The sequence below is a fragment of the Sceloporus occidentalis genome, unplaced genomic scaffold (genome assembly GCF_023333645.1).
Source record: "Sceloporus occidentalis isolate IW3139 unplaced genomic scaffold, rSceOcc1.0.p SCAF_1, whole genome shotgun sequence".
In the NCBI taxonomy this organism is placed as follows: Eukaryota; Metazoa; Chordata; class Lepidosauria; order Squamata; family Phrynosomatidae; genus Sceloporus; species Sceloporus occidentalis.
In genome coordinates, this window is record NW_028316981.1 from 118,550,697 (window position 1) to 118,577,405 (window position 26,709).

At 40.3% G+C, this 26,709-nt stretch overlaps 1 protein-coding gene across 1 annotated transcript; it reads right to left on the bottom strand.

Moving 5' to 3' along the window:
* Window positions 1-503: 503 nt before the first annotated feature.
* On the bottom strand, window positions 504-25,981 carry CUNH19orf67 (chromosome unknown C19orf67 homolog). Its single transcript, XM_089533060.1, has 8 exons — window positions 25,898-25,981; window positions 24,132-24,162; window positions 21,667-21,811; window positions 18,732-18,832; window positions 17,588-17,773; window positions 16,258-16,380; window positions 1,184-1,331; window positions 504-754 (listed from the first exon to the last, which is right to left on the bottom strand). Exons 1-7 carry the CDS (start codon window positions 25,935-25,937, stop codon window positions 1,184-1,186), a joined length of 774 nt encoding a protein of 257 aa, XP_089389186.1. The 5' UTR covers window positions 25,938-25,981; the 3' UTR covers window positions 504-754.
* Between the last annotated feature and the right edge of the window lie 728 nt (window positions 25,982-26,709).

Genomic DNA, 26,709 nt, shown 5'->3' on the forward strand with positions numbered 1-26,709 from the left:
CAAAACTTGGTTTCCAGAATCCTAGTCCAGCCCTCAAAGCTCTATCTGTGCATTAAAGAGATTCTGTTCAAGCTCCTATGACTGCAGGGATTTCAGTAGTAGATGGGATAGGCTGTTTCTGTGGCTACCTTTACTAAGCTGCATTAGTTCCTCCTCAGAAATGTGCAAATGTCTACAAATCTGTAGGCTCCTTCGTGGCACTGCAGACATAGTTGTGTATCATTTGGAGTCAACTTTGTATTGATTTTTTAGATTTGCTGTTCTATTTTTTGTTTGTTTGCTTAATAAAATTTTTATGCTTCTTGGTAGCATTCGTTTTTAGATAGTTTTATATTTCTTATTTTGTGGCATCTTAGATATTAAAAATATGAATCAGTGAATGAATAAGAAAAAATTGGAGCTGAGGGGAGATAATGACCACTCCACATCCTTCCACATACTAGCAAAGCTGCTCTACATCAGGATCAAGACTGGAAATAGCCACCAGTATTAAAAAAAATGTGTAAAAACAGAATATATTGCTTTATTCATGAAGTTAGACCATGCATTTGTTTAAAAACAATCCAACATTTTTGGGGATCTCTCCTCCAGAGACATGGATCAGCCCTGAGCCACGAGCCAGATGGTTAGAGATTAGAAGGAAGTGGGAACAAGAAGAATGTGCCCTCAGAAGGAAATAAAGCCCTAAATTGCTAAGATTAGACATTTAGCCTGTGTTCAGTAACTGGCCATCATGAAGTGTCTCCGGCTGTCCCTGAAAGAAAGAAAATTGGACTTCAGCTCTGTCCCACAGCAGCATGTAAGAGAGATCACAAGGGTCTTCACATGTCTGTGATATGTTTGATCTTGACAGGGATCAGTGGCCAGCTGTGGGAAACCAGTAGCAGTGGCCACTAACTTTTAAAAATATATATATTTCAAATTTGTAATGTAATCTAAGAACAGGGCTAAAGAAGCAGAAGTGATGGGGGATCAAGATTATTTTTGGTCCCTTGGTACCTCAAATCCTAAAGTGAGATAGCTCTACTCTAGCCTAATCTTGCTGTACAACCTAGCACAATGTGCCTACTGATTTAGTATTGGTGATGTTAGTGGGAAGCAGAGAACTGAACTTGGCAAAACACAGTTAAGGTATATGGATGGTCTACCATCCATCCATATCCACTTGTTCTTTTGGACTCACCTAGCAGGAGGACTCTTGGTTAAGCAGGCCTGAACACTGAGCATTAAACATCTGCACAAAGAGATCTGTGGCTAAGGTGTGGGAAGGTTCCTCAAATCCAATGGTCAGGAGCTGCTGGTAATCTCCCATGGGCTGGTGACACAACACCCTATACAGAGAAAGGGTGTAAAGTCAGTGTTGTCAATTCTGATGGTATTCCTGCTATCCAGATATGTTCCCAGGGAGCTCACTCCCCTTGTTTTAATGGACAGTCAACATGACTACAGCATGGCTCTAGATCAGTAGTAAGGAACTATGCAGGGAGGATATTTCACTTCTGTGCTTGCCAAAAGCGAATATTTGAAATATCATGAGTGATAAGAAGTGACATGACATCACCTTCACTTTTGGCTGAAAAATGAAAAACCTATTATTTATTTATTTATTTCATTTCTATGCCATCCTTCTCCAAGGAAAGGGACCAAAGGCAGCTCACAAGATAAAAACACTTTAAAACCTTTACTGCAAAAATGTAAAAACAAATTAAAATTACCTACATATCTTCCTTTTTTGCAAGCTTTCAGTATTTTTCTAAAAAAAAATTGGCAAGCTTCCTGAGTTTGGGATTTGTAGCAGGGAATGAACTAAAACTATCAATTTTTTTTGCAGTTTTGTGGCAATTTAACGGAGATTTATTGCCTGGAAAAAAATTGGGTGTGTACGTATGTTCTGAGGGGGCCTAGGAGCTATCAAAAAATAATTGGGGCTATCTGTGGCTTACATTTTGCACTTTCCCACGCTTGCTCTAAATAGACATAAACTGTGAGGCATCCCAACAGGTGTATGTATAGAATATATTTCTCCTAGGCTTTTCCAGTCACTTGTGGTGATGCCTAGTACTAAACTATTACATACTTGTCTCCAACAGAATGTGTTTCTAATAAAATCAAATCTCCGAAAAGTCACTTTTTGGTAGTACAACTTCCAGAATCTCCCAGCTAAAATGGGAGATTTTGGCTATAATCCAAAAAAGTAATAGTAAAAATGTAAATGTAATTTTCCTAAGATCTTCTCCCTCCAAATAAATAAATATCAGTGTTTGAAATGCCTTTTGCCTGTTTATCATTTCCATGGTTGCTTCTTTGTTTGTTTTCTTGCAGTCATCATGTACCATCTTTCAGTTATCAGTTGTCAGTCATAATATTGAACCAAACAGCAAGTATAAGCTACATTTGTTTTTGCCATGCTAAAAATGTGTAGGAAATTACATCCCACTCATCAGAACAGAGGCAGCAGTTTGTAACATATGTTTTAGGTACATCTCATAAAACTTTGGAAAGCCATCAAATTATAACTGTACTGTGTTCAGGAGCATCCAGTGATAGAGTGTTGTGTGTTCTTTCATTAGTTTTAAATCCTGCCTTTTTTCTGTTATGCTCAAGACAGCATACATGGCTTTCCTCCCTCCCATGTTCATCTCACAATAGCCTTGTGAGGTAGGTTAGGATGAGAAAGAGTGGCTGACCTAAAATGAGCTTCATCAGTGGGGACAATGGCCTGGATTTCTCCAATAAAGTCCCAGACCAGCACTCTAACTGCTATATCAGTTTGGTTCTTATGGTTTTCATATAATTTCTTGTAAAAGAAATTAAAAACATAGGAGATTATCGCACTGCGTTCTGAGAACGTTCCTATCATCACGTGATGAGAACTTTCCTGGAACAGATATTACTGCATTAGTAAACTAGAACGTGATCAGACCGTGATCAGAACTGCATTTTACCGCACAGCGATTCCTGAAACCGTTCCGAGAACATATTCCACCAAGGCCGCCTCCGTCTCCTGATTGGCTGAAAGAATGACAGGCAGGGAGGCAGGAAAGCAAGCAGGCGAGCGACTGCAGTGAGGGAAGGGGGGTGTGTGAGAGAGAGAGGGGGGAAAGGAGGAGGGAGGGAAGGGAGGGAAGAAGGAGGGATCGGGAGGAAGGCAGGGAGAAAGAGAAATGGGGATGCAAGTTACATCCCAAACCTTCTTTGCAAGGCTGGGAAGAAGGAGGAGCTCCATGCAGGTCTCTTCAAGCCGAAGAAAAGCAAGTTGCCAGGGAGGGGACTGGGCCAAGGGCAGAGCCCCGGCAGCCATAGCAGCTCTTTAAACCGGTTAGAAAAGAAGAGTCCTCTGCTGTCATCCCAATTCCCCATTTTGGCTGCTTGTCAGCCTTTTGCCTCCTGTGTGTGTGCGCATGTAATGTGTGCCTTCATAGAATCATAGAAACATAGAGTTGGAAGAGACCACAAGGGCCATCCAGTCCAACCCCATTCTGCCATGCAGGAAATCACAATCAAAGCATCCCCAACAGATGGCCATCCAGCCTCTGCTTAAAGACCTCCAAGGAAGGAGACTCCACTACACTCTGAGGAAAGAGTGTGTTCCACTGTCGAACAACCCTTACTCTCAGGAAGTTCCTCCTAATATTGAAGTGGGATCTCTTTTCCTGGAGCTTGCATCCATTGCTCCGGGTCCTAGTCTCTGGAGCAGCAGAAAACAAGCTTGCTCCCTCATCAATGTGACATCCCTTCAAATATTTAAACAGGGCTATCATATCACCTCTTAATCTTCTCTTCTCCAGGCTAAACATCCCCAGCTCCCTAAGTCGTTCCTTGTAGGGCATGGTTTCCAGACCTTTCACCATTTTAGTCGCCCTCCTTTGGACACGCTCCTTTTTGAATTGTGGTGCCCAGAACTGGACACAATATTCCAGGTGGGGCCTGTGAGCTTCCCTCCCCGCTTTAATTCTTGTCTGGCTCTTTGCTATGGAATTCTGGGAGTTGTTTGCTTGCTTTTGTGTGTTGCTCCAAACAGAGGAGCTTTTGTGGGTTCCTTCCTGGAGGGAAGGAGGAGAAGGTCCTGGGCATTCCTGCCATCCTTGCCTCCTGCAGGCTGCCAGCACAGGAGCCCCGCTGGACATGACACTAGAGGCCCCCCGCAGAAGCAGCCAGACCCTCTCCCTCTTGATCTCTGCTCTGGCCCCCCTGTTTCCCTCTCTCTTTCTCTCTCTTTCCCTTCTTTCCTCTTCTCTCACTTGTCCCAACTTTCCTCCCTTCCCTCCCTCCTTCTTTCCCCCCTCACACACACACAGCTTCCCTCACTGCAGTCGCTCGCCTGCCTGCCTCCCTCCCTGCCTGTCATTCTTTCAGCCAATCAGGAGACGGAGGAATGCGAGAACGGATTTGAGAACACATAAGAATACCGCACACACCTCTGTTGGAACGTTCTCATCCCGTTCCAGCTCTCTGGGAACACATTCATATCTGTACCCTCCTGGAACACATTTGGAACGCATTTAAGCGTTCTGAGAACCCGATTGGAACACATACTGTGCGGTATACTCAAATGCGTTCCGTTCTCATCACGTGATGAGAACGGTCTCAGAACGCAGTGCGATAAACTCCATAATCTGATGTTTCAGCTGTGTTAAAATTCATGACTATGTGTCTTTGCAGAGCAGGATTTATTTATTTTTCAACATGCCATACTGAAGGCTATGATAACTTCTGAAAATAAGACACATTTTGCATTTTTGGGGGGTTGACCTAAAGAGGTAAGAGGAAACAGATGCAGAATAAAACACTGCCTATCTTGTGTATAACCTGAGAGTTTCAAGATACCAGCAAAAACTGTTTCTCAGTATTTTGATAAGAGCTCATATTTCAGTTTGGGTGAGAAATGCATAGACAGTACTTTACACTTAACAGTAATTATGAGAAATCTCCAGTCTCAAAATTTATCATTATCCCTAGAATATTATATTTCATACATTAGAAACACTTTGAGGATTGTACCCCCCCTTAAAAGTGTCAACATTTTTTAAAAGTCTGGAAACAATTAGATCCATAGTCTTTTAGAGTATGTTCTTTGAGCACTCCTCAGCAGGTGGGCACCTCAGCATCTCTTAACAGATTATTAAGAAGCTGCCATATGGTTTCGACTTCCGTTTTGGGAGCGGCAGCTCGCTGGACGTGTTTCCAGGAGACTCCGGAGACAGTCCTCCACAGAAGCGGCTTCTTTACTGTAAGTTCCATCGCAGTAAAGAAAAACCTTAGGCATGGCATTGCCTAAGTGAAGAGGCTCTGCGAAACCCAGGGACGTCTGCCAGCTATCCTCCCTCGTCTCAGCGGGGGGGGGGGAGTTGAGGACGAACCGAGGGGAGAAAGAGTATCACCGCTCCTGTGGGAAGCCCTAGGGCATAAGAACTGCCCCCAATTTTAATAGAAAAAGAAGAAGAAGAAAATATTTCAGAAATAAATCCTCTGGCAACTGAAGAGAAAAAGATATCTTCAGTAAAAACTCCACCACGAGGAGAAATAGAGCCAAGAAAGAGAACGAACCTGGCGTGAGTAATCCACAAAATAGAATACAGACTCTCAATAAATGCTGGAAAAAATCACTTTATTTTGTTAAATTGTGGGAAATTCAGCAAATTGAGAAGGACTACTTGGAAGATAAAAGTCCAGCTCTAATCCCAAAGGTTGGAATATATAATTTAATTTAAAATTTAAACACATTAAAAGTTGGGAAGGAAAACAGTTTCTGAAAACCCAACGCAGCAGAAAGTGATTGTTCAATTAGTTTGCAGAATCAAAGACGGAATCAGCTGCGAGGGAGTGAAGGGGAAGCAAGTAAGGGAAAAAGCAGCGAGGAAGAGAGGAGACTGAAAATAACAAACAAAGACCCAGAAAGATTTTAAAAAGCAACAGAGAAAGCTGAGGCAAGAGCAGCTGGAGAAAGGATTAGAAAGATAGACAACAACAACGAAAGGGGAAAGTGAAGGTTAAAGCAACAAAAAGCAACAAAGAGATTCTAAGGCAGACCTAGAGAGAAAGCCGAGAAGCAGAGGCCAAAGCAGCGAGAGAAAGAGACCAAGAAAGATTTAAAGTGACAGTGAACAAGGAAAGCTGAGGCAAAAGCCATAAAAGAGACTCCAAGACGATCACAGATAGCAAAGTGAGAAGTAGAGGCTCAGAGCAACAAGAACAAGACCAAGAAAGGCTTAAAGTGACGGGGAACAAGCAAAGCTGAGGCAAAAGCCACAAAAGAGACTCCAAGACAGTCACAAATAGCAAAGTGAGAAGCAGAGGCTCAGAGCAACAAGAACAAGACCAAGAAAGGCTTAAAGTGACGGGGAACAAGCAAAGCTGAGGCAAAAGCCACGAAAGAGACTCCAAGACAGTCACAGATAGCAAAGTGAGAAGCAGAGGCTCAGAGCAACAAGAACAAGACCAAGAAAGGCTTAAAGTGACAGTGAACAAGGAAAGCTGGGGCAAAAGCCACAAAAGAGACTCCAAGACGATCACAGATAGCAAAGTGAGAAGTAGAGGCTCAGAGCAACAAGAACAAGACCAAGAAAGGCTTAAAGTGAGGGGGAACAAGCAAAGCTGAGGCAAAAGGCACAAAAGAGACTCCAAGACAGTCACAAATAGCAAAGTGAGAAGCAGAGGCTCAGAGCAACAAGAACAAGACCAAGAAAGGCTTAAAGTGACAGTGAACAAGGAAAGCTGGGGCAAAAGGCACAAAAGAGACTCCAAGACAGTCACAAATAGCAAAGTGAGAAGCAGAGGCTCAGAGCAACAAGAACAAGACCAAGAAAGGCTTAAAGTGACGGGGAACAAGCAAAGCTGAGGCAAAAGCCACAAAAGAGACTCCAAGACAGTCACAAATAGCAAAGTGAGAAGCAGAGGCTCAGAGCAACAAGAACAAGACCAAGAAAGGCTTAAAGTGACAGTGAACAAGGAAAGCTGGGGCAAAAGGCACAAAAGAGACTCCAAGACAGTCACAAATAGCAAAGTGAGAAGCAGAGGCTCAGAGCAACAAGAACAAGACCAAGAAAGGCTTAAAGTGACGGGGAACAAGCAAAGCTGAGGCAAAAGCCACAAAAGAGACTCCAAGACAGTCACAAATAGCAAAGTGAGAAGCAGAGGCTCAGAGCAACAAGAACAAGACCAAGAAAGGCTTAAAGTGACGGGGAACAAGCAAAGCTGAGGCAAAAGCCACAAAAGAGACTCCAAGACAGTCACAAATAGCAAAGTGAGAAGCAGAGGCTCAGAGCAACAAGAACAAGACCAAGAAAGGCTTAAAGTGACAGTGAACAAGGAAAGCTGGGGCAAAAGCCACAAAAGAGACTCCAAGACAGTCACAGATAGCAAAGTGAGAGGCAGAGGCTCAGAGTAACAAGAACAAGACCAAGAAAGGCTTAAAGTGACAGGGAATAAGGAAAGTGGAGGCAAAAGCCACAAAAGAGACTCCAAGACAGTCACAGATAGCAAAGTGAGAAGCAGAGGCTCAGAGCAACAAGACCAAGACCAAGAAAGGCTTAAAGTGACAGGGAACAAGGAAAGCTGAGGCAAAAGCCATAAAAGAGACTCCAAGACAGTCACAGATAGCAAAGTGAGAAGCAGAGGCTCAGAGCAATAAGAACAAGACCAAGAAAGGCTTAAAGTGACAGGGAACAAGGAAAGCTGAGGCAAAAGTCACAAAAGAGACTCCAAGACAGTCACAGATAGCAAAGTGAGAAGCAGAGGCTCAGAGCAGCAAGAACAAGACCAAGAAAGGCTTAAAGTGACAGGCAACAAGGAAAGCCGAGGCAAAAGCCACAAAAGAGACTCCAAGACAGTCACAGATAGCAAAGTGGGAAGCAGAGGCTCAGAGCAATAAAAACAAGACCAAGAAAAGCTTAAAGTGACAGGGAATAAGGAAAGTGGAGGCAAAAGCCACAAAAGAGACTCCAAGACAGCCACAGATAGAAAAGTGGGAAGCAAAAACTAGAGCAACAAGAAAAAGACTAAGAAAGATTCAAAGTGATAGTGAACAAGGAAAGCTGAGGCTGAAGCAACAAAAGAGACTCTAAGACAGTCACAGAGAGGAAGTTGGGGAAACAGAAGCCAAAGCAACAAGAGAAAGATCAAGCAAGACATAAAGTGACAGTGAACGGGGAAAGTGGAGAGTAAAACAAAAAAAAAGAGATCCCAAGACAGACAAAGAGAGAAAATTGGGAAGCAGAGGCCAAAGCAATAAGAGAGATTAAGAAAGACTGAAAGTGACAGTGAATGAGGAAAGCGGAGGCCAAAGTAACGAAAGGGATTCTAAGACAGACACAGAGAGAAAGTTAGGAAGCAGGGGCCAAAGCAAATAAGAGAAAGACTAAGAGAGACTTCAAGTGACATTGAATAAGGAAAGCGGAGGCCAAAGCAACGAAAGAGACTCCAAGATAAACACAGAGAGAAAATTGGGAAATAAAGGCCAAAGCAATAAGAGGGAGACCAAGAAAGACTTAAAGTAACAGCGAACGGGGAAAGCGGAGGCCAAAGCAACGAAAAAGAGATTCAAAGGCAGATATAGAAAGCTGAGACTCGAAACCTAAGGAAACCCAAGGAAATAGAGAGGAAAGCAGAAATTATAGAAAAATGAACTTAAGAAAAACAAAACAAGATATCGCCACAATTCGAAGACCATCATTGGAAGCGGCCGCTCCCCAACCAGATCAAATGGCATTACTGGAAGAGCTTAAAAGTATGTATTTGGACATGAAGGAAGATATGAAGGCAATGCAAAGGGACGTGGCAGCTCTAAGGAAAGAAATTAAGCAGGAGATAAGACAAGAAATAAGATCAGAACTGAAAGACTTAAAGGAAGGATTAGGTAAAGCAACAAAGGATATAAAGAAGATTGAGGAAAATATGGAAAGAATGGAAGAAAAGACAATTAAAATAAATAAAAGAGTGGTAGACATAGAACAAAATTTTGAAAGAGATCTCGATGAAAGAGCCCTACAGGATCTAAAACAAAGAGAAAATTGCATCAAAATACGGGGCCTGAAAGAAAAAGAAAATGAAGACCTATATGAGTATTTAACACCTCATTTAGCAAACTATGTAGGAGCGGATAATGAACAATTTCACTGGGAAATTAGTAAAATGTTCAGAATTAATTCAAAAATTGCAAAGCAAAAAAAATTACCCAGGGATATTATTATTTACTTTACAAGAAAAAAAATCAGAGATGAATTCATACAATTGAGTTACGAGGAAAAACTAGAAATTGAAGGTGAGGAATTAATTATTTTTAAAGATATACCCTCCAGGATCTTAAAGAAAAGAATGGACTACAGGCCATTGACGACTATATTAAATAAGTGTAATATAAATTATAGATGGGAACGATTAGAAGGAATTTCTTTTAGATTTAAAGATGAAGTATTCAGAATCAACTCGGTGATGAAGATGAAGGACTTTATCAAGAAGCATCGGGATATATTACAAAAAGGTTTAAATGAACAGGAGAAGGAGGAAAATAAAGAAGAAAAAGAAGAAGAGAAAGCAGAAGAGGAAGAAAGACAGGAGGGTATGAATTAGCAGAAAATAAGAAAACAGTATAATACAAAAGATAATTAATAAACAAAAAAAATGCAGAAAATTAAGCTATTATCATGGAATGTAAGAGGTATGAACTCTCCCCAAAAGCGTAAAAAAGTATTTCACTATCTGACAAAACAAAAACTGGACATTGTTAGTCTTCAAGAAACTCATATAAAAAAGAAAGATACCCGTCTATTGAAAAATACTAGATTGGGCAATGAATTTATTACAGCCAATACACAAAGGAAAAAAGGTGTAGTTATATATGTAAACAGCAGATTTAAAGCAAAAACACTGTTCACTGACAATGAAGGAAGGTACATTGGCATAGAAGTAAACTTTTTAGAAGGAAAACAGTTGATAGTTGGGATTTATGCTCCGCTAGATAGGAAAGAGACTTTCTTTAAAAAACTAAATCAGGAATTGAGAAATCATAATTATGACAAAGTGTTGATAATGGGGGACTGGAACGGAGTAATAAACCCAGAATTAGATCGAAAATCAGAAACAAAAAAGAAAAAAACACAAGGGAAACTTCCTCAAGCTTTTGATAAATTAATAGAGGAACATGCACTGTTAGATGCCTGGAGATTTAAGTATAAAGAGACAATGGACTTCACTTATTTCTCAGAAAGACATAAAAGCTTATCAAGAATTGATTTTTTTATGGCATCCAAAATATTGTGTAAAGATATAATTTCAATAGACTCCCAACCTAGAACCATCTCGGATCACAACCCAATAGAAATGATAATTAGGAGTAGACCACTAGAATTTTCATGGAAATTAAATACCTCACTCTTATCCAAAGAAGAAATTTTGAAAAAAGGAAAAGAAACACTGAGATATTTTTTTAAAGAAAATATAAAAGAAGACATAGATATAACCATAGTATGGGAAGCTTCAAAGGCTGTCATAAGAGGCTTCTTTATTCAACAAAACTTGATAATGAAGAAAAAGAAAAAAGAAAGATTAAACCTACTATATCAGGAACTACAACAGAAGGAAAAGGAATTACATAAACAAACAACAAATAAAGTAATCAAAAAAGAGATTAATACTTTAAAAAAACAAATAGACCTGGAAGAAAATGAAGAAATTCAAAAAAAATTGAGATACATGAAACAAACCTTTTTTGATAAAGCTAATAAACCTGGTCGTTGGTTAGCATATAGGCTTAGAAAACATAAAGAAAGGAATATCATAACAGAAATCAAAACAAAAGAAGGAAGACTAACAATGAACCAAAGCGAGATTAGACAAGAATTCAAAACCTTCTACACAGAATTATACAAAAAACATCAACTATCAAAAGACAAAATAGAAAAATTTCTAGATAAAGCTGATCTATTATTATTCAAAGATGAACAAAGAGATATACTGAATAATCCAATCAGTGTAGGGGAAGTGATAGAAGCGATAAAGAAAGGGAAAAAAGGGAAATCCCCTGGTCCTGATGGACTTCCAATAGAATATTATCAAGAGTTTCAAGAGGAATTAATAATACCGTTAAAATCAACCTGTAATGCAATAGGGAAAAGTAAATTCCCGGACACATGGAACAACGCAAACATTACTATTCTGTTAAAGGAAAATAAAGACCCATTGGACATGAAAAGCTATCGTCCAATTTCACTTCTAAACTCAGACTACAAAATATTCACAACAATACTTGCTGAAAGACTGAAGAAGATACTGAAAAGCTGGATAAATGAAGATCAATCAGGGTTCTTACCGCAGAGACAGATTAAAGATAATACACGGATTATAATGGACGTATTAGAATACTTTGAAAATCACAACGAAAAAAAATTAGCGCTAATTTTTACTGATCTGGAAAAGGCTTTTGACAATGTTTGTTGGGATACAATATTTTATATGTTAGAAAAGGTTGAAGCAGGTCCAGTGTTTTTAAGATGGATTCGAGAAATCTATAATAATCAAAAAGCCAGATTGATCATTAACCAAGAAAAAACTGAAGAATTTTGCATAACTAAAGGTACGAGACAGGGATGTCCCCTGTCCCCTCTTCTCTTCATTTTTGTTTTAGAAGCTTTATGTAACACAGTAAGAGGCAAGAAAGAAATTCAAGGTGTAAAAATTAAAAAGTTTGAATTTAAATTAAGATCATTTGCTGATGACATTGTGTTTATATTAGAAGACCCCGAGAAAGGAATTAAACCCTTGGTGAATGTATTGAAAGATTTTGAGGAGATATCTGGTTTAAAGGTTAACAAGAGTAAAACTGTAATGATGACAAAAAATATTGATAGTAAAGAGGAACAGAAACTGCTGAGGGAAAGTGGTTTTGGTTTAGAAAAGGAAGTAAAATATTTGGGAATCAAACTGACAAACAAAAATACCGATCTCTACCATAACAACTACGACAAAACATGGAAGGAAATTAAAGCAGACCTAAAGAAATGGGAAAATCTTCAGCTATCCTTCCTTGGAAAGATAGCGGTAATACAAATGAATGTACTACCCAAAATTATGTTTCTATTTCAGACTATTCCGATATTGCATTCATTTAAACCACTAAAAAATTGGCAGGCAGATATCTCAAAGTTCATCTGGGGAGGGAAGAGAGCCAGAATTAATCAGAAGATCATGTGTGATAGTAAAAGTAGAGGAGGCCTGAGCTTACCGAACTTGAAACTGTATTATTTTGCATCTGTTTTAAACTGGTTATCTATTTGGATACTGTTGAATGAAGAAAAAACCTTAGCATTAGAAGGAGGGGACATGAGATATGGCTGGCATGGTTATATCTTTTACGATAAAGACAAGATACACAAGGAATTCAGAAATCATATTGTGAAAAGAGCTCTATTGTCAGTATGGGAAAAGTTAAAAATAAGACTTTGTAAAAACATTCCACAATGTTGTTCCCCTCACGAAGCTTTTTTTGGTAAAGAAGGGATAGGGAAACCCAATTGGCTATATTATTCAGATTTATTAACAATTAATTCAGAAGGAGAAGCAGCAATAAAATCTCAGGCAGAACTAAGAGAAACAGGTATAATATGCCATTGGTACCTACATAGACAATTATACGAAAGATGGAAAATTGATAAAAAGTCAAAGGGGATAGAAACTCAAAAGACGCAATGGGAAGAAATCATGCTAAAAGGAAAAACAAAACTGATCTCTAGTTATTATAAAATGTTGCAAGAATGGGATACAGAAGAGGAAGTAGTCAGACACACTATGGTAAAATGGGCTCAGAATGTAGGTCATAACCTAAAATACGAAAACTGGGTTAAAGTTTGGTTGAAAGATTTGAAATACACAACTTCACAACAAATAAAAGAGAATATTTATAAAATGGTATATAGATGGCACCTCACCCCCAGAAAACTATCTTATATGTACAAGAATGTAAATTCTATTTGTTGGAAATGTAGAAAAGAAACTGGGTCTTATTTTCATATGTGGTGGACGTGTAAGTTAGCAAGACAATATTGGATTGGTATATATAAATGTCTGAGAATAGATTTAAAACTTGAAATCCCATTTACTCCAGAAGTGTTTTTGTTGGGAATGGTAGATAATGAATTGATGAAATTAAATGGTAGACTCATATTTTATGCATTAGCCTGTGCAAGAATAACATATGCGAAATTCTGGAAGAGCACAAAAATACCATCTTTAGAAAAATGGATTATCAAGCTCTACGAGACAGCTGAAATGGACAGATTAACTGCATGGATGAAAGACAAAACAGAAGAAGAAGTACAATCATGCTGGAAAATTTTTTATAATTTTCTAAAAATTAAATGGAAATGTATATTATGAAAAGCCTGTAATACTAATGTATAGCAATATACTGCTGGGTATGTAAACAAGAAATCTCTAATAAGATAAATAGGCCTTAATATGAAAAATATTAGCATGTAAAGGAAGAAGAATATTCTTGTAAATAGTCAAAGATAATACTGATCGAATGTAGAAAACACAGGATAAAACTGCAAAAATAGAGCTAGGTAACGACGAATTATAACAGAAACATAAGAAAGGAATACTCCAGGTTGAAAAAATGATGTATGGCCAGAAATACAAAAGAGTTTTGAGTTAAAGAACCAAACAATAGGCAAATATGGAAAAATTCATGTTTAATTTGGAAGAAATCAGCAGATATTAATATAAACTAGAAAAGGTGAAGGAACTGGTTGAACATCGATTTATAATTTTAAGATTAACAGATTCAAATGTCAATATGAAAGTAAGTTTCCAGAGGATGGAAGTTTTATTTAAGAAAAAGAAGAATGTATAAACGATAAGTGGGAATAAAAACATGATTGTATGTTCATCTGTATGTATTGTGGGGAGGAAATGGAAAATGTACAATCAATGTAAAAGAAAAAGAAAAAGCTGTTATACTTTCAAAAATATATAATAAAAAAAAAAAAAAAAAAAGAAGCTGCCATATGCTGTGCCCTGCTGGGTTGTTGTTAAGATACATATCCACCAATGATACAGACATCCAAATAAAGAAAACAGGTTGGCTGTGGAAGAGAGATGAAGCCAATGGTTGGGTTTTCCCCCCCTTTTCAACCACACACAGCAACTGAATATCTATTACACCAACATGCCTCCCATATAAGGTGGAGAAATTCGTTTCTCTCACACCCAAACTGTGAGCCATTTTCCTACAGCAAGGCAACCCTTACATGTATTACCAGGGTCGCAAATACCGCTAAGGTTACTGGTTGTAAAGGCATATACGGTTTTTATACTCTAATCATAGCAAGAGAGTCTGTGGCCAACATAACTCTGGTTTCATTGTGCTTTTTCATAGGCTGATACCCCAATATTTCTTTTCTTAGCTATGTGACATGATAGGCCAGCCAACCAAGCTATAGCCTACAATCATGCATCAGTGCAACAAGCACTTTGCTTTGCATTTTGCTGTTATCAGCTGAAGCCACTATTACAGGCTTTATTGTACTTCTGTCATGTACTGTACATCACCCCTTATGTATGTATATACGTACCATAAAGTGACCTTATAATGGCCCCATGAATTTCATAGGGCTTTCTTAGGCAAGGAATCCTCAGAGGTGGTTTTGCTAGATCCTTCCTTTGAAACATAGCCTATAGCACCTGGCTTTTCTTGACAATCTCCCATACAAGCACTATCTGGAGTTGACCCTACTTAGCTTCCAAGATCAGATGGATCTGGTGTCTTTAGGGTTTTAGGCCCAATCACCCCCATTACAAACACTTTAATGCAAACCTGTGCTCACCCACCCACCAATTTATTAGTCCATTCATGATAAAAAATGATAATGACCTATCACATGAGGCTGTTGGAAACGTTACTGCTTTCAGCTCCTAGAGACTCTGGGGTAGTAACAACCCCTCCTTCTGTCAACTTATGGGCATTTTTGTCAGTCATATAATATCTTTTCTGGGTTTCAGATAAATTATCCCTACGTTCTAAAAAGCAGCCTTGTGAGGTAAGCTAATATCATTTACCTATTTTCCATAAACAATCGTCCAGCTTCACAAGATGTACCAATATATTTCTGTGGCAAGTAGGGACAATAGGTTTTGAATGAACATGTATTTCTCAGGATGAAAGTCTCGGGTTCAGTGCCCAACATCTCTGCATGAAAGATCAGTTAGCTAATGATGGGAAGGGCCTCTGCTAGAGTTCCTGGAGAGTGCCACTAATAATTTGACAAGACTTCAGTGGACTAGAATCTGTTTAGGTTTCAGGAGGAGGAAAAACTTGGAGGACAGCACCTTCTTGTAAAAGACAACAACTAAAAACCCAACTTTTTGCCTATTTTAGGCAAAGAATAGGCCTTTTCTCTCCTAACAGGAGTTGACATCTGAGTTACTTCCTCCTGGGGAGAAATATCTCACCTGGGCCTAAAATGCTCCAGCCCAGCCAAATATGGTGAAATTGTGACCCAGAGCGCTTTGGGAAAACTTTGAAGCCTGTGATTCTGGAGCCCAACAACCACACTTTCGGCACCCCTACAGTAAGTGGAGAAATAACCAGATCTGAAACAGAGCATCTTCCTATCTGTGCAGATGAGCAGTGTGACATTCTTCACTCTACATCACCGTGATCATTTCTATGGGTTCATTGAACCCATCCATTCTGCTGCATTGTTTAAGGACTGATAATATTTGGAAGTTCAGTTGATTTCTATGTGTTTGCAGGTGGAGTGAGGGTTTGCTGGGGAATTTAGAAGGAGTGTTGATTTTATTAAAAACATTGGCTAATAAGGAGCTCAAGCTTCAGCAGCAGACCAGCTTGCAGGAAAGGAAATACAGGATTGAAGGGTCCAACTGAAGATGTGAACAATTTCAGTGGCCATTCAGAAAGACAATACAGTACTTTTCTGTTTGGCTATTGCAACAGTCCCTAAATATCACTTTGTAAGCGACCAGTCACCCATGGTTAAATGTGTGCCTGGACCCATTCAAAAGAAAACAATGTATTCCAGTGGACTTCGTCTGTGTCATATAAATATGCATGGAGCTTGCCTTTCAGCTGAAGAGCAGGATATAAATACAATAAATAAATAAATAACATGCTAGAGAAACAGTGATCCAGATATATTGTAGTTTTTATATCAAGGTTGGACTGAAGCTAGACAGAGCACCATTATTGCCAGCCTGATGTTTTCCTGCTCTGTTTAGACTAGCCCTGCTATTTTGTATACATACCAAGAGAGCACATCAGAGCTGTGCTCGCTGTCTGGATCTACAGGCACCCAGCGTCCAATGGACCAGAGCTTCTGCATCTTCACTGTTGCTTCATCACCTGTGTCGCGGAAGCACAGGAAATAGCTGCAAGAAAAGGGCGAGATCGCAAAAGATCAGAATGAGGAAGAAGCTTCATTCAAGGTTCCATCAACCAAAATATAATAAAAACCACTACAGCAGCTTCTAAAAGGTGAGCTGTGCTTGCCTGTTGCAGGAGGAGCTTCTTAAAAACCTTAGAGAGCTTTTACAGATGATTGCCTGCTATAACAGATGCACAGAAAGTATTCAGAATGTTTGGTCTATCTATGGCTAAAGTGGGAATTGTAGACAGTGAGGTCAGGGAGAAATGAAATGTCGAAAGTACAGTACAGACAGTGACGGTTACATTATGAACACAGGCCATTCACCAAACCATTGCTGATGCCATCTTGGCACTAGGCTAAAAAAACAGCACTTGCAGCAGCTTATCAGTAATACCTAGTGAATGCTTCCATTCTCTAAACCCAAAAGGTAGGAGAGAGGGTAACCATTGATCTGTGCCACTATTCAAGTCCCTCTGTTACAAATGTAAGTTTTCCAGAAATTTTGAAGCCATGGGAGACTTTTTCCCCCCTGTTGATTGGGGGGGGGGTATTTTTTTAAATGAAAAAAGTGCAATATTATTGCCCTTTCAGTGTATAAAGTTGCTCTGTTATTGTAGCGGCATAGATTATTTATAACTTGGTTTGACATAAAATTATGTTTACTAAAATAAAAGTGCAGTTCCTTCAAAAATAACTGCAAATTAAATTTAGTTTTATTTTTGAAGCAAAGATTGTGAACCCTTTTGGTTTTGCTGGTTTATTAGAAGCAGGAAAAAAAAACACAATAAAAACAGAAGAAACCATCAACATCAAGAGAACAAAATTATGTGGTCTCCTAGAGTCCTCAATAAGTTAGGCATAAAGTACTCATTTCTTTCTCAAAAAACAACAAATAAACAACAGAAAAGGGAAACAAGACAAGGAACTGTAATACAGTATTGTACATAATTATACATACAAGTCTGGCCACTACTTGGTTTTTAGAAATAATTTTGGGGTAGAAGAAAAAAGATGAACACATTGTCTCAAATATTTCATTTACCATCCTAAAAGAAACTATTCCCTACTCCATTTTCCTACAATATTTCCACGAAAAGGCTCCAGGGGAAAAAAAGGAGGGATGATCTAAATTGTCCTGCTCTCCCTACCTATCATTCACTTTTCTATCTTCCCCACACTGCACATCACTTGTGTGTTTGACAACTCACTATTCTGTCTTTGGTGTTTGATTCTTGCCAGCAGACCCTTCCAAGATGTCAAGGTTCCAGCGCATCTTTTTGTATAAATTGTGAGGAACATGGGCAGCTGTGTAGGGCGCTGAGATGCAATACTGAAAGATGGAAACTTGCCGCGTCTCATTCAACCAAAACTTGCCACAGAAGAAACATGAGACACTGGTAGAGATTTTGAGACAGAAAAATAGAATTTAGACATGAATATAGACAACAAGATAGGAAATGGGATAGAAGCACAAAAGAGATTCCACCTCAACATTAGGAGGAACTTCTTAACAGTAAGGGCTGTTCAACAGTGGAACACACTCCCTTGGAGTGTATGGAGTTTCCTTCATTGGAGGTCTTTAAACAGAGGCTGGATGGACATCTGTTGGGGATGCTTTGATTGAGAGTTTCTGCATGGCAGGGGGTTGGACTGGATGGCCCTTGCGGTCTCTTCCAACTCTATGATTCTATGATTATATTGTGATATGTAGGGACTGCCCTCTAAATAGCCAAGCACAACCAAGATATCATTGGCCCTCTGTATCAACAGATTCTGCATTCACAGATTCACCCATCTTTGGCTTGAAAATATATTTTCTTAAAAATCCAAAAAGCAACCTTGATTTTGCCATTTTATATAATGGACATCATTTTACTACACCATTGTATATACTGGGGTGAGTATCAATGGATTTTGGTATCCATGTGGGACAGTAGAGACAAAGAGCCCACTGTAGTTGCAACTGAACAGCAGGTTTAATTAAATTTATGTGTGTGTTTGTATGTGTGAAAACCTAAAAAAACAAGGTTAACTTAGGGAAGGGGATAGCCAAAAACAAATAACATATTTAATCTAGTTTTTAAAACCTAAGCTTTTAAAAATGTTTTGTTTTTACAAAATAAAAGAATGTTATTGATTTTAAAAAATCATTTTTAGATTGATCTTGAGTCCTTCATGGTACAAAAATTGCTACTGATTTCATTTGGAAGAGCCAATTTTCTTCATTCTTGAACACTTAATGACCAGCAACCACCAGATTTGTGAATCTGTCTGTTCCTTCCCTAATAGTATGGTAGCCATTTATACCACACAGAAGCACGTGGAGCTACAGTCTTGGAGACTATCATGTACCTGAATGGATCTGTGTCTTCCAGGGACACAAAGCTGAAGGAAGCATACATCAAAACCAGTTGCTCAAGTTGGCAAGCCAGTTGCTGAGAGATCTCCAGGAGCTGTGGGATAAAGATAAAAACGGCATCTTGAATTAGACATTCTTCTAAGAATGGAGACTGAAATGACCACGTCTTGAGCAATAGCAGGCAAGAACTGACTGAGATTCCTCTGATCACTGCCAAATGGCCTCTCTCATACATCCTTCTAGCAGCTAAAATTATCATATGGTTTTGTACTGCAGCTCTGATAATCCCTCAACATTGGCAATGCTGGCCTAAATACCCTAAAGCAACGGTTCCCAACCTGTGCTCGATGGAGCCCTTAGGACTCCTTGAGTTAAAAAGGTTGGGAACTCCTGCCCTAAAGGCATCAGATCCTGTCTGGCTTTGGAAGCTAAGCAGAATTGGCTCTGGTTAGTATTTGGATGGGAGATTGTCAACAAATACCAGGTGCTGTAGGCTATATTTCAGGGGAAGGAATGGGCAAAACCACCTCTGAGTGTTCCTTGTCTAGGAAAATCCTATGAAATTCATGGGGTAGCCATAAATTGACAGGAGACTTGAAGGCATGTGCAAGGAGGAGCTGAAACTTGCCATTTTGGAAATTTACAGAAAAAATGTTTGATTTTGAATGGGAAATGGTAGCCTTGATAAAACAGAAGCCTTTTAAATAATTTCATTTTCTTTCCCTGAACCAAATTAAGAAGCATTTTTATTCCATCTGCATCTTTCATCACTAGAAACCATTTCCTCTTCCTTCTCAGATTAGAGACTTGTCACACTGCAGAAATAAAGCAGTTTGACACCACTTTAATGGTCATGGCTCTATCCTGAGGAATCCTGGGATTTGTAGTTTGGTGAGGTATTCAGCCTGGTCTGTCGGAGAAGTCTGGTCCCTCGCCAAACTATAAACTCCATGATCCTATAGGAGCTTTTTTGCACGGGGGTAAATTGGAGGGTTAAAGTGGTGCCAATACAGGGTCATCCAGGGTTTAGGGACAAGTTCGCAGCTGCTTTTCACATGACTCTGCACACAATCAGGAGAGATTCCAGAGAGAATGTGGGGTGAATCAGGAAATAAGCAAATTCGCAAAACTACCATATTTGTATGTCCATTTTGCTTGCTAATTGACTTCCTTCATGTAATGGCCACCATGTGAAAAACCAAGCCTCCAGATGTCTCTTCCCTTGCTGTGCCAAAGAGGGAGAATGCTTTCTTCTTAAAGGAAAACACACACACACACACACACTCCTCTTTAGCCTCACCTGGCTGCTTTCCTCCTCTTTGCAGGCTCTAATTAAGGGATCAGCTGGTGGGAGAAGGCAGAGGGAGGACATTTTGGAAGTCCTCCTGGAAAGGAAGGAGAAATGGAGGACATGTCCTGGAAAAGGAGGGCATCGGGGAGTTTCAGCCCTCTGTAGATTCAGGCAGCTTTATGAACCAAGCCCTCTCCTTTCTCACTTTCTTTCTTGTGTGTGTGTGGGGGGGGGGGTGCTGGGGGGGATTTGTTTGTCTCCTTTTGATAGCCAAATTCGCATTGCGCCCACTCAGGGTTGCCATTTCACGGTGGTGGGCGGGAGTTTCCCGCCCCCTGGGGGGCGTGCCCGCCCCCGCCCCCGCCCCCGCCCCCGCCCCCGCCCCCGGGTGGCTGCCCAACTCTGAGCTCCCAGGGCTGCTGCCTGCCTTCTATAGAGTGCTGCCTGCGAAGCATGCCTGGAGCAGCAGCAGGAGGACTGAAACCAGCAGGGGCGGGGTCTGCTGCACTGCCCTGCCTCTATTGGCCAGCCCTCTGCTTCCTTATTTGGGCAACATCCAAGCAGGGAGGAATTTGCATTCAAGCAAGCTGCTTCCCCCTTTCTCTTTCTCTTTCCCCTCCTTCTCTTCTTCTTGTTACTCCGTTTTTTTTCTCCTCCTCCTCTTCCTCCTCTCCTTTTTCTTCCTTTCTTCCCCCTCCTCATCTTCTTTTTCTCTTTCTTCCTCTCTCTAAGCCCCCCTCCTCTTCTTCTCAGGGGTCCAGGGCTTCTCAAGGCTTTGCCCCCATTAGAAAAGAAAAAAGGCTTTGGATCTGTCCCATAAATCCCTCCTAAGTTGAGACATACCTGGGAAAAAGAGGGGGCGAGGGGTTTGGGGGGGTTGGAGGGGGCAAGGAAAAGGAGGAAGGGGGGAATTGCTAAGAAGGCTTGGGAGTGAGAAATGTAGTTTTCAATGGCACAAGGGTCTGCCTGTGATCTTGCAAATGCTATGCCTGCTTGGAAGTGGGAAATGTAGTTTGCAATGGCACAAGGGTCTGCCTGTGATCTTGCAAATGCTATGCCTGCTTGGGAGTGGGAAATGTACTTGTAGAATTGGGGGGGGGGGGTGTTTGGCCAGAAAGAGAAGTACATTTCAGCCTTCTGTTTAGGAATAATGCCAAAATGTCCTCCATTTTGAGCATGCCTAAGAAACATGCATTTATATTAACATTTAAAAAAAAGTATCAATTTTTTCATGTGTCCTCCATTTTTTAAAAAAACGTGTCCTACATTTGAAAATGTTGCCCTACATTTGCCCCAGTTTGGAGGTCCTGCCTTATGGCAACCCTACGCCCACTTTAATGTGCATTTAAACCCTTTTTGTACTCTGTGTGTGATAACCAATAGCAAATGGCCTTGCTTTTGTGGAATGCCACCACTTTAACCATTTTTGGGATGGAAGAACATAGGTCCACGTGTGAAAAAGTCTTAAGATAGCATCATGGCAGTTAACATGGTGTCAAACTGCTTTATTTCTACAGTGTAGGTACATCCTAGGTTCATAAAGATACAAATAGAATGTTCTTTATGTTTGAGTCTGGTTGGATAAAGCATACCTCTCAACTGTACAAGGCCTATCTGTCTTCCAACAAAATACTCACCCGTCTCCGCACCGGCTCTTGTGGGGGCCTTAAATAAGGTGTACAGCTGCGTGCTGTGGATTCCAGGTAGTGGAAGTATGGCTGACACATCTGTAGGAATGTGGGCATAGCTTTGGCGAATTGCTCCTTCTGCATTCTGTCCCTGCTGAAAATAGGAAGCCCACTATAGGTCATCATACACTCTTTAGCTCAGCTCTCATTAATAACAAAAACACATAGGGTAGGGCATGGATTGTGAAAACACTTTCCATTTCAAGCACTGTCTAGTTTTGTAAGTTAATCCTTTCAGATGGAGTATGCCTTTCAATTTTGATATCGGTATCAATAGGGTGTCAATAGATTCTAATTACTATGTGATAACATTATCATATGTTGGATAACTAGCGTCATGGAGTGTCTTACAGGCAGCATTGGTTGGAAAAGATGCCATATTGATTTCTTGTTCTGCTAGTATCTGCCACATTCTACTTCCTGTCTGATACCAGCTGACTGGACAGCTTTTTGACGCATGCTCTCTCTCTCTCTGGCAAAAATGCATACTTCTCTCTAAGAAGTTTACCACACTAGTGAGATCTCATGGGAAAACAGGAGTTAAATGTGATATGATGCAAAGATAACCCGGAAATGCCCAAAGTTTATCACATGACGTCACAGTTAATGTGATATAACACAAAGTTAATCCAAATGCAAAATGGAGGAAACAAACCGAATTTAAAAAGCTACTGGTTTTCTTCACTTTAACTGCGGATTAACTTCACATTATTTCATTTTAGCAGCAATTAGTCTGATAAACTTTCCAAATTTGCAAGTTCTATTTAAATTCAAATTTAACTTAATTCTCGTTTAACTCTCATTTTCTCGTGTGTGTGGTAAAGCTCTAAGATAGCCAATAAGTAAAGGGTGACCATAAGCAGTAGTGTGGTTTAGAGCCCAAGGGCTAGGACAAACAGTGGCAAACCCTTTGTTCCACATGCCCTTCCTCAGACTATGGGACACCCAACAAATGAGCTCAAAAGCAGCTGGGAGTATACATATGTGGGGCCAGTTTTCCTCACTACCCTCCCTTCCCCAAACTAGTGGGAATTTGTAGTGATCCCAGTGAAGTAATGTGGGTGAGAGAGATGCAATGCCACCCAGAGGAAGAGAAGGGCAGCATGTTATGATTTCCTGGCAGTGCTGTGTTTTTGTTGTTGTTGTTGTTTTGTTGTTTTGTTTTTGGGTTGTTTTTTGTTTTTGTTTTTGTATTTTGCCAATTTCCTTTGCCTCAAGCCCACCTTGCAGTTACTAGCAGTGCTACTAACAGTGAGCACTTACACTGTTCAAGTCATTTCCAGTACTCAGCCAAATCAGTGAATTGTTTGACCTGACTCTGATGTCAGAGGGCTTTCAAAAAGGAAGAACCACCTGATGACTATACATGAAAGTAAAGACAAAACTGAATATTGGGATCTTTGCATTTGATCAAAAGTTCTCCCTTTTATTATAAGTCAATAGACAGGAATGCAAATGACTTGCAGGCACACACTTGAACAAGAAGCGAGTCAGAAGCAGAGATTTAGCTAAGCTAACTTAGATGGTTGATAAACATACCTTCCCTCCTCTTGAAATTAGCCCTGGGGACACATCATCCTTAGACATAACATTGTTTGAGTACCAGCCCATCCACCCATCCATCCATCCATCCATCATCCCATCCCCCCTCTTTCCTTCATCTTCTCATCAATCAGCATCTCTTTCTTATTTCCATATTCATGTTTAAGTAAACCTTAAATGGGCTGTTTGGACAGCCAGGAGCAGCTCCAGGGAACCTTTAGCCCTTCAGATGTATTAGACTAGTGGTGGTTCATGGACCAGTGTTGGTCCTTGAGCCATCTGTATCCAGTCCCTAGACAGCTTCTAAGAAAGAAAGAAAGAAAGGAAAAGAAAAGAAAAGAAATAATTGTTGCAAATAGGCACAAATATGGTACTGGTTCTTGGCACATTGGGGAGAAATTGTTGGTCCCCTACATCAGATCACTTAAAAAGTCCTGTATTAGACAATAGCATCCATACATTTCTCCCATTGGCCATGATGATAGGGGCTTCTGGGGGATAGTGTCTTGCACATCTGGAGGGCCAAAGTTTCCTCACCTTGGAGGAAAGAGTGATGCTTGCTGTATATGTTTCCCTAACCCATTGCCCAACCAGCTTCAACCTGTACAATAGGTATGTCTGGAAGTCTTCTGCTTTCTTCAGCAAGTACTTAAGCTTTTCTGTAATGGGAGCTAGAAGCTCTTCCAAAATGACATTCATTTCTGATGGTGACTCAGGCTGTGATGGCATATTGCTCAGCCAATGGGATTCAGCAATGGGAGGAGAGATGAGACACAGCCCTGGGCTACGAGGACTGAGGCTCAGAGTGCCTTCAGGGCTAGAAGATGGAACATCCACACAGCCATCTGAGAGGCAACTGTAGCCCTGCTTGCCTGCCATCTTCAGACACTTGTCTCGGGGTATCTGCCAAGAAAAAAGTAGGGAACTAAGCAACATTGCAACACACCAGAGCTCATGCGAAAGATGAACCATTACCCTTCCACCCTGTTAAAGCCACTGAGGTATAATAGATGAAGTCCTGTTTTCAAATTCAGAATCTTCCCTTGGTGACATTCTCCTCTCTCTACAAGCAGTCTCACATGCCTTTGTGGGTTACTAATTAATAATGATTAATAGCCTATCTCATAGAGTGAGACTAAGATGGAAAGTACACTGCATACACTGTTCCGACTCGGGGTTACACATATGCAAACTTTTTTTTATTATGTGTATATTGCAAAATGTATGGGGGCATGTGCTAAATTTGCTTTACAGGTGGGACCCTGTGACATATGTTGCAATGTCATCCTCTTTGTGAAGAGTGTTTATTCAGGGCTTCATACAGCCTGAAATAAGAGCTTGTAGGCTCTTTGAATTCTGCTGATGAGAGGAATGAGCAACAGGAATGGGGAGGGGGTAAATGGCAACCTTTCCCTATCCATCTGACTTGCCCTTCTCCTGTGGTATGCTGTAGCAGTAGAAGTCCCAGACCTGAAGCAAGAAGAGTTCCCAAACTAAGTGTGCTACAGTTATAACTACAGTTTTTGTAATTATTGTAAAGGTTGGATGTAAATCAAATTTTAAAATTAAGTAATATGACAGGTTTGGGAATTGTGCAAGTCAGAAAGATTGCTGGAAGCTTCTCTAATTGTCAGTTAAAGGGTGCCAGACATGTCTTTTGTTAGAAAAATTACAGGTAAATAGTTTGTAAGAAGGATATGAAAATGGCTTTCCAGTTAAAATCCACTAAGATTCTTGGAACTGGTGCATCCAGAATCAAAGCCAGGCAAAGTCAGAGCCCATGTGGTGTGTGGCTTGCAAAGCAGGGCTTAATAAAACCAGGCCAATATCTTCCTGTGGTCCTGGGACCTTAGGTTTCCCACTGGTCAGCAGTTACTAGAAGACACCCTGGAAGGTGGCAACCATTTTGGCAATAGGCATTGTTTTTCTTTCCCCCCACCCTAACTAAGGGTGATAGCGTGAGAGAAAGACTGCATGTGTGATTTTGTGTTTATTCATGTATGTAAGACAGAGAGGGGAACAAAAGAGACAGGCTACAGTTACAGCTGGTGGCCAGAAGCATAGAAAGAACATGGAGATCTTCTCTTCTCCTCTCCTCTCCTCTCCTCTCCTTTCAGCCTCTGTAGCCTAAGATCACCAAGAAAACCCCATGATAGGTTCACCTTAGGGTTGCCATAACTCAGAAACAACTTGGAGGCACACAACAACAAGAGCAACATCATCCTAAGAACATATGAGGAGGCCTCTCTGAACATCTGATGTGAGGGCATGAAATTTGTACTGCGGGTATATTTAAACTATCTGCTTTCCCCTCTGTTCAATCTGTATATTTGTAAATAAGTGCAAATATTACAAGCTGGGATAAATCTCCAGGTTTTTTTCCTCAAAAGATTTAAAATTTCTCTAAGTGCTGTACCCTTGTAATTGTTCACTGTTTAAAAAGTAATAATATATAATGGACAGCATGGTTGAGGGGACTGAATCTTGTGTGTCTACGTGTGCCTTTAAGTTGTCTATGAGGAGCCCATGGATTTCACATGATGTTCTTAGGTAAAGAGTACTCAGAGGTAGTTTGTTATTGCCTTCCTCTGCATGGTATTCTTTTGGGGTGCCCTTTCCAAGTATAATTAGGCCTGACCCTCCTTGACCCTCAAGATAATTCTTGTGTAGTTCTGCATAGTGGTGGGGAATTTTTCAGCCACATAGCAGGCATCCTTCCTTCTCAGCAATAACCCTCACCTCCAGAGCACTGGTTATAAACTGCCAAGCGCGTCAGTTGACCGGTTCCCTCCCTGCCCCCACCCTGCCTTCCGTGTTTTGAATTGGGATGGTTTTCAACTGACATCCTCATGTTCTCTGTCTCAACTATTCTCAACCATTGACTTATCCACTATTAAACTCATATAGTTTCTCCGATCTCTAATTTCTTGAGAGCCTTCCTGGTCTCATAAGTGCCATCAGCTTTCTTGCCAAGAAATCTGGATTTGTTTTGTTAAATAAATTTTACTTCAGAGACATATGCCTCTACATACATAAGATGCCCCCTTTGGTATTGGACCACTCAAGTTTGCTATCAGAAAATATGTTGATGAAGGATGATTTATTCTTATGATACAAACAGTTGTTATTGTTCTTGTTGTTGTTGTTGCTTGCCCTCAAGTTGTTTCTGACTTATAAACCTATCATTCATGGGGTTTTTTGGGCAGGATTTGTTCAGAAGTTTGCCATTGCCTTTCCCTGAGGCTGAGAGCATGTGACTTACCCAAGGTCACCCAGTAGGTTTCATGGCTGAACAGAGAATCAAACCCTCCAGAGTCATAGTCCAATACTCAAACCATTACACTACATACTGGCTCCTGCACAAACAGTACAAGCTGTTTTCACTGGAGTATGTGAAAGAAGCTCATAAAATGGGTTATGGATTCAGTAACACTTGTACCATTTGGTGCC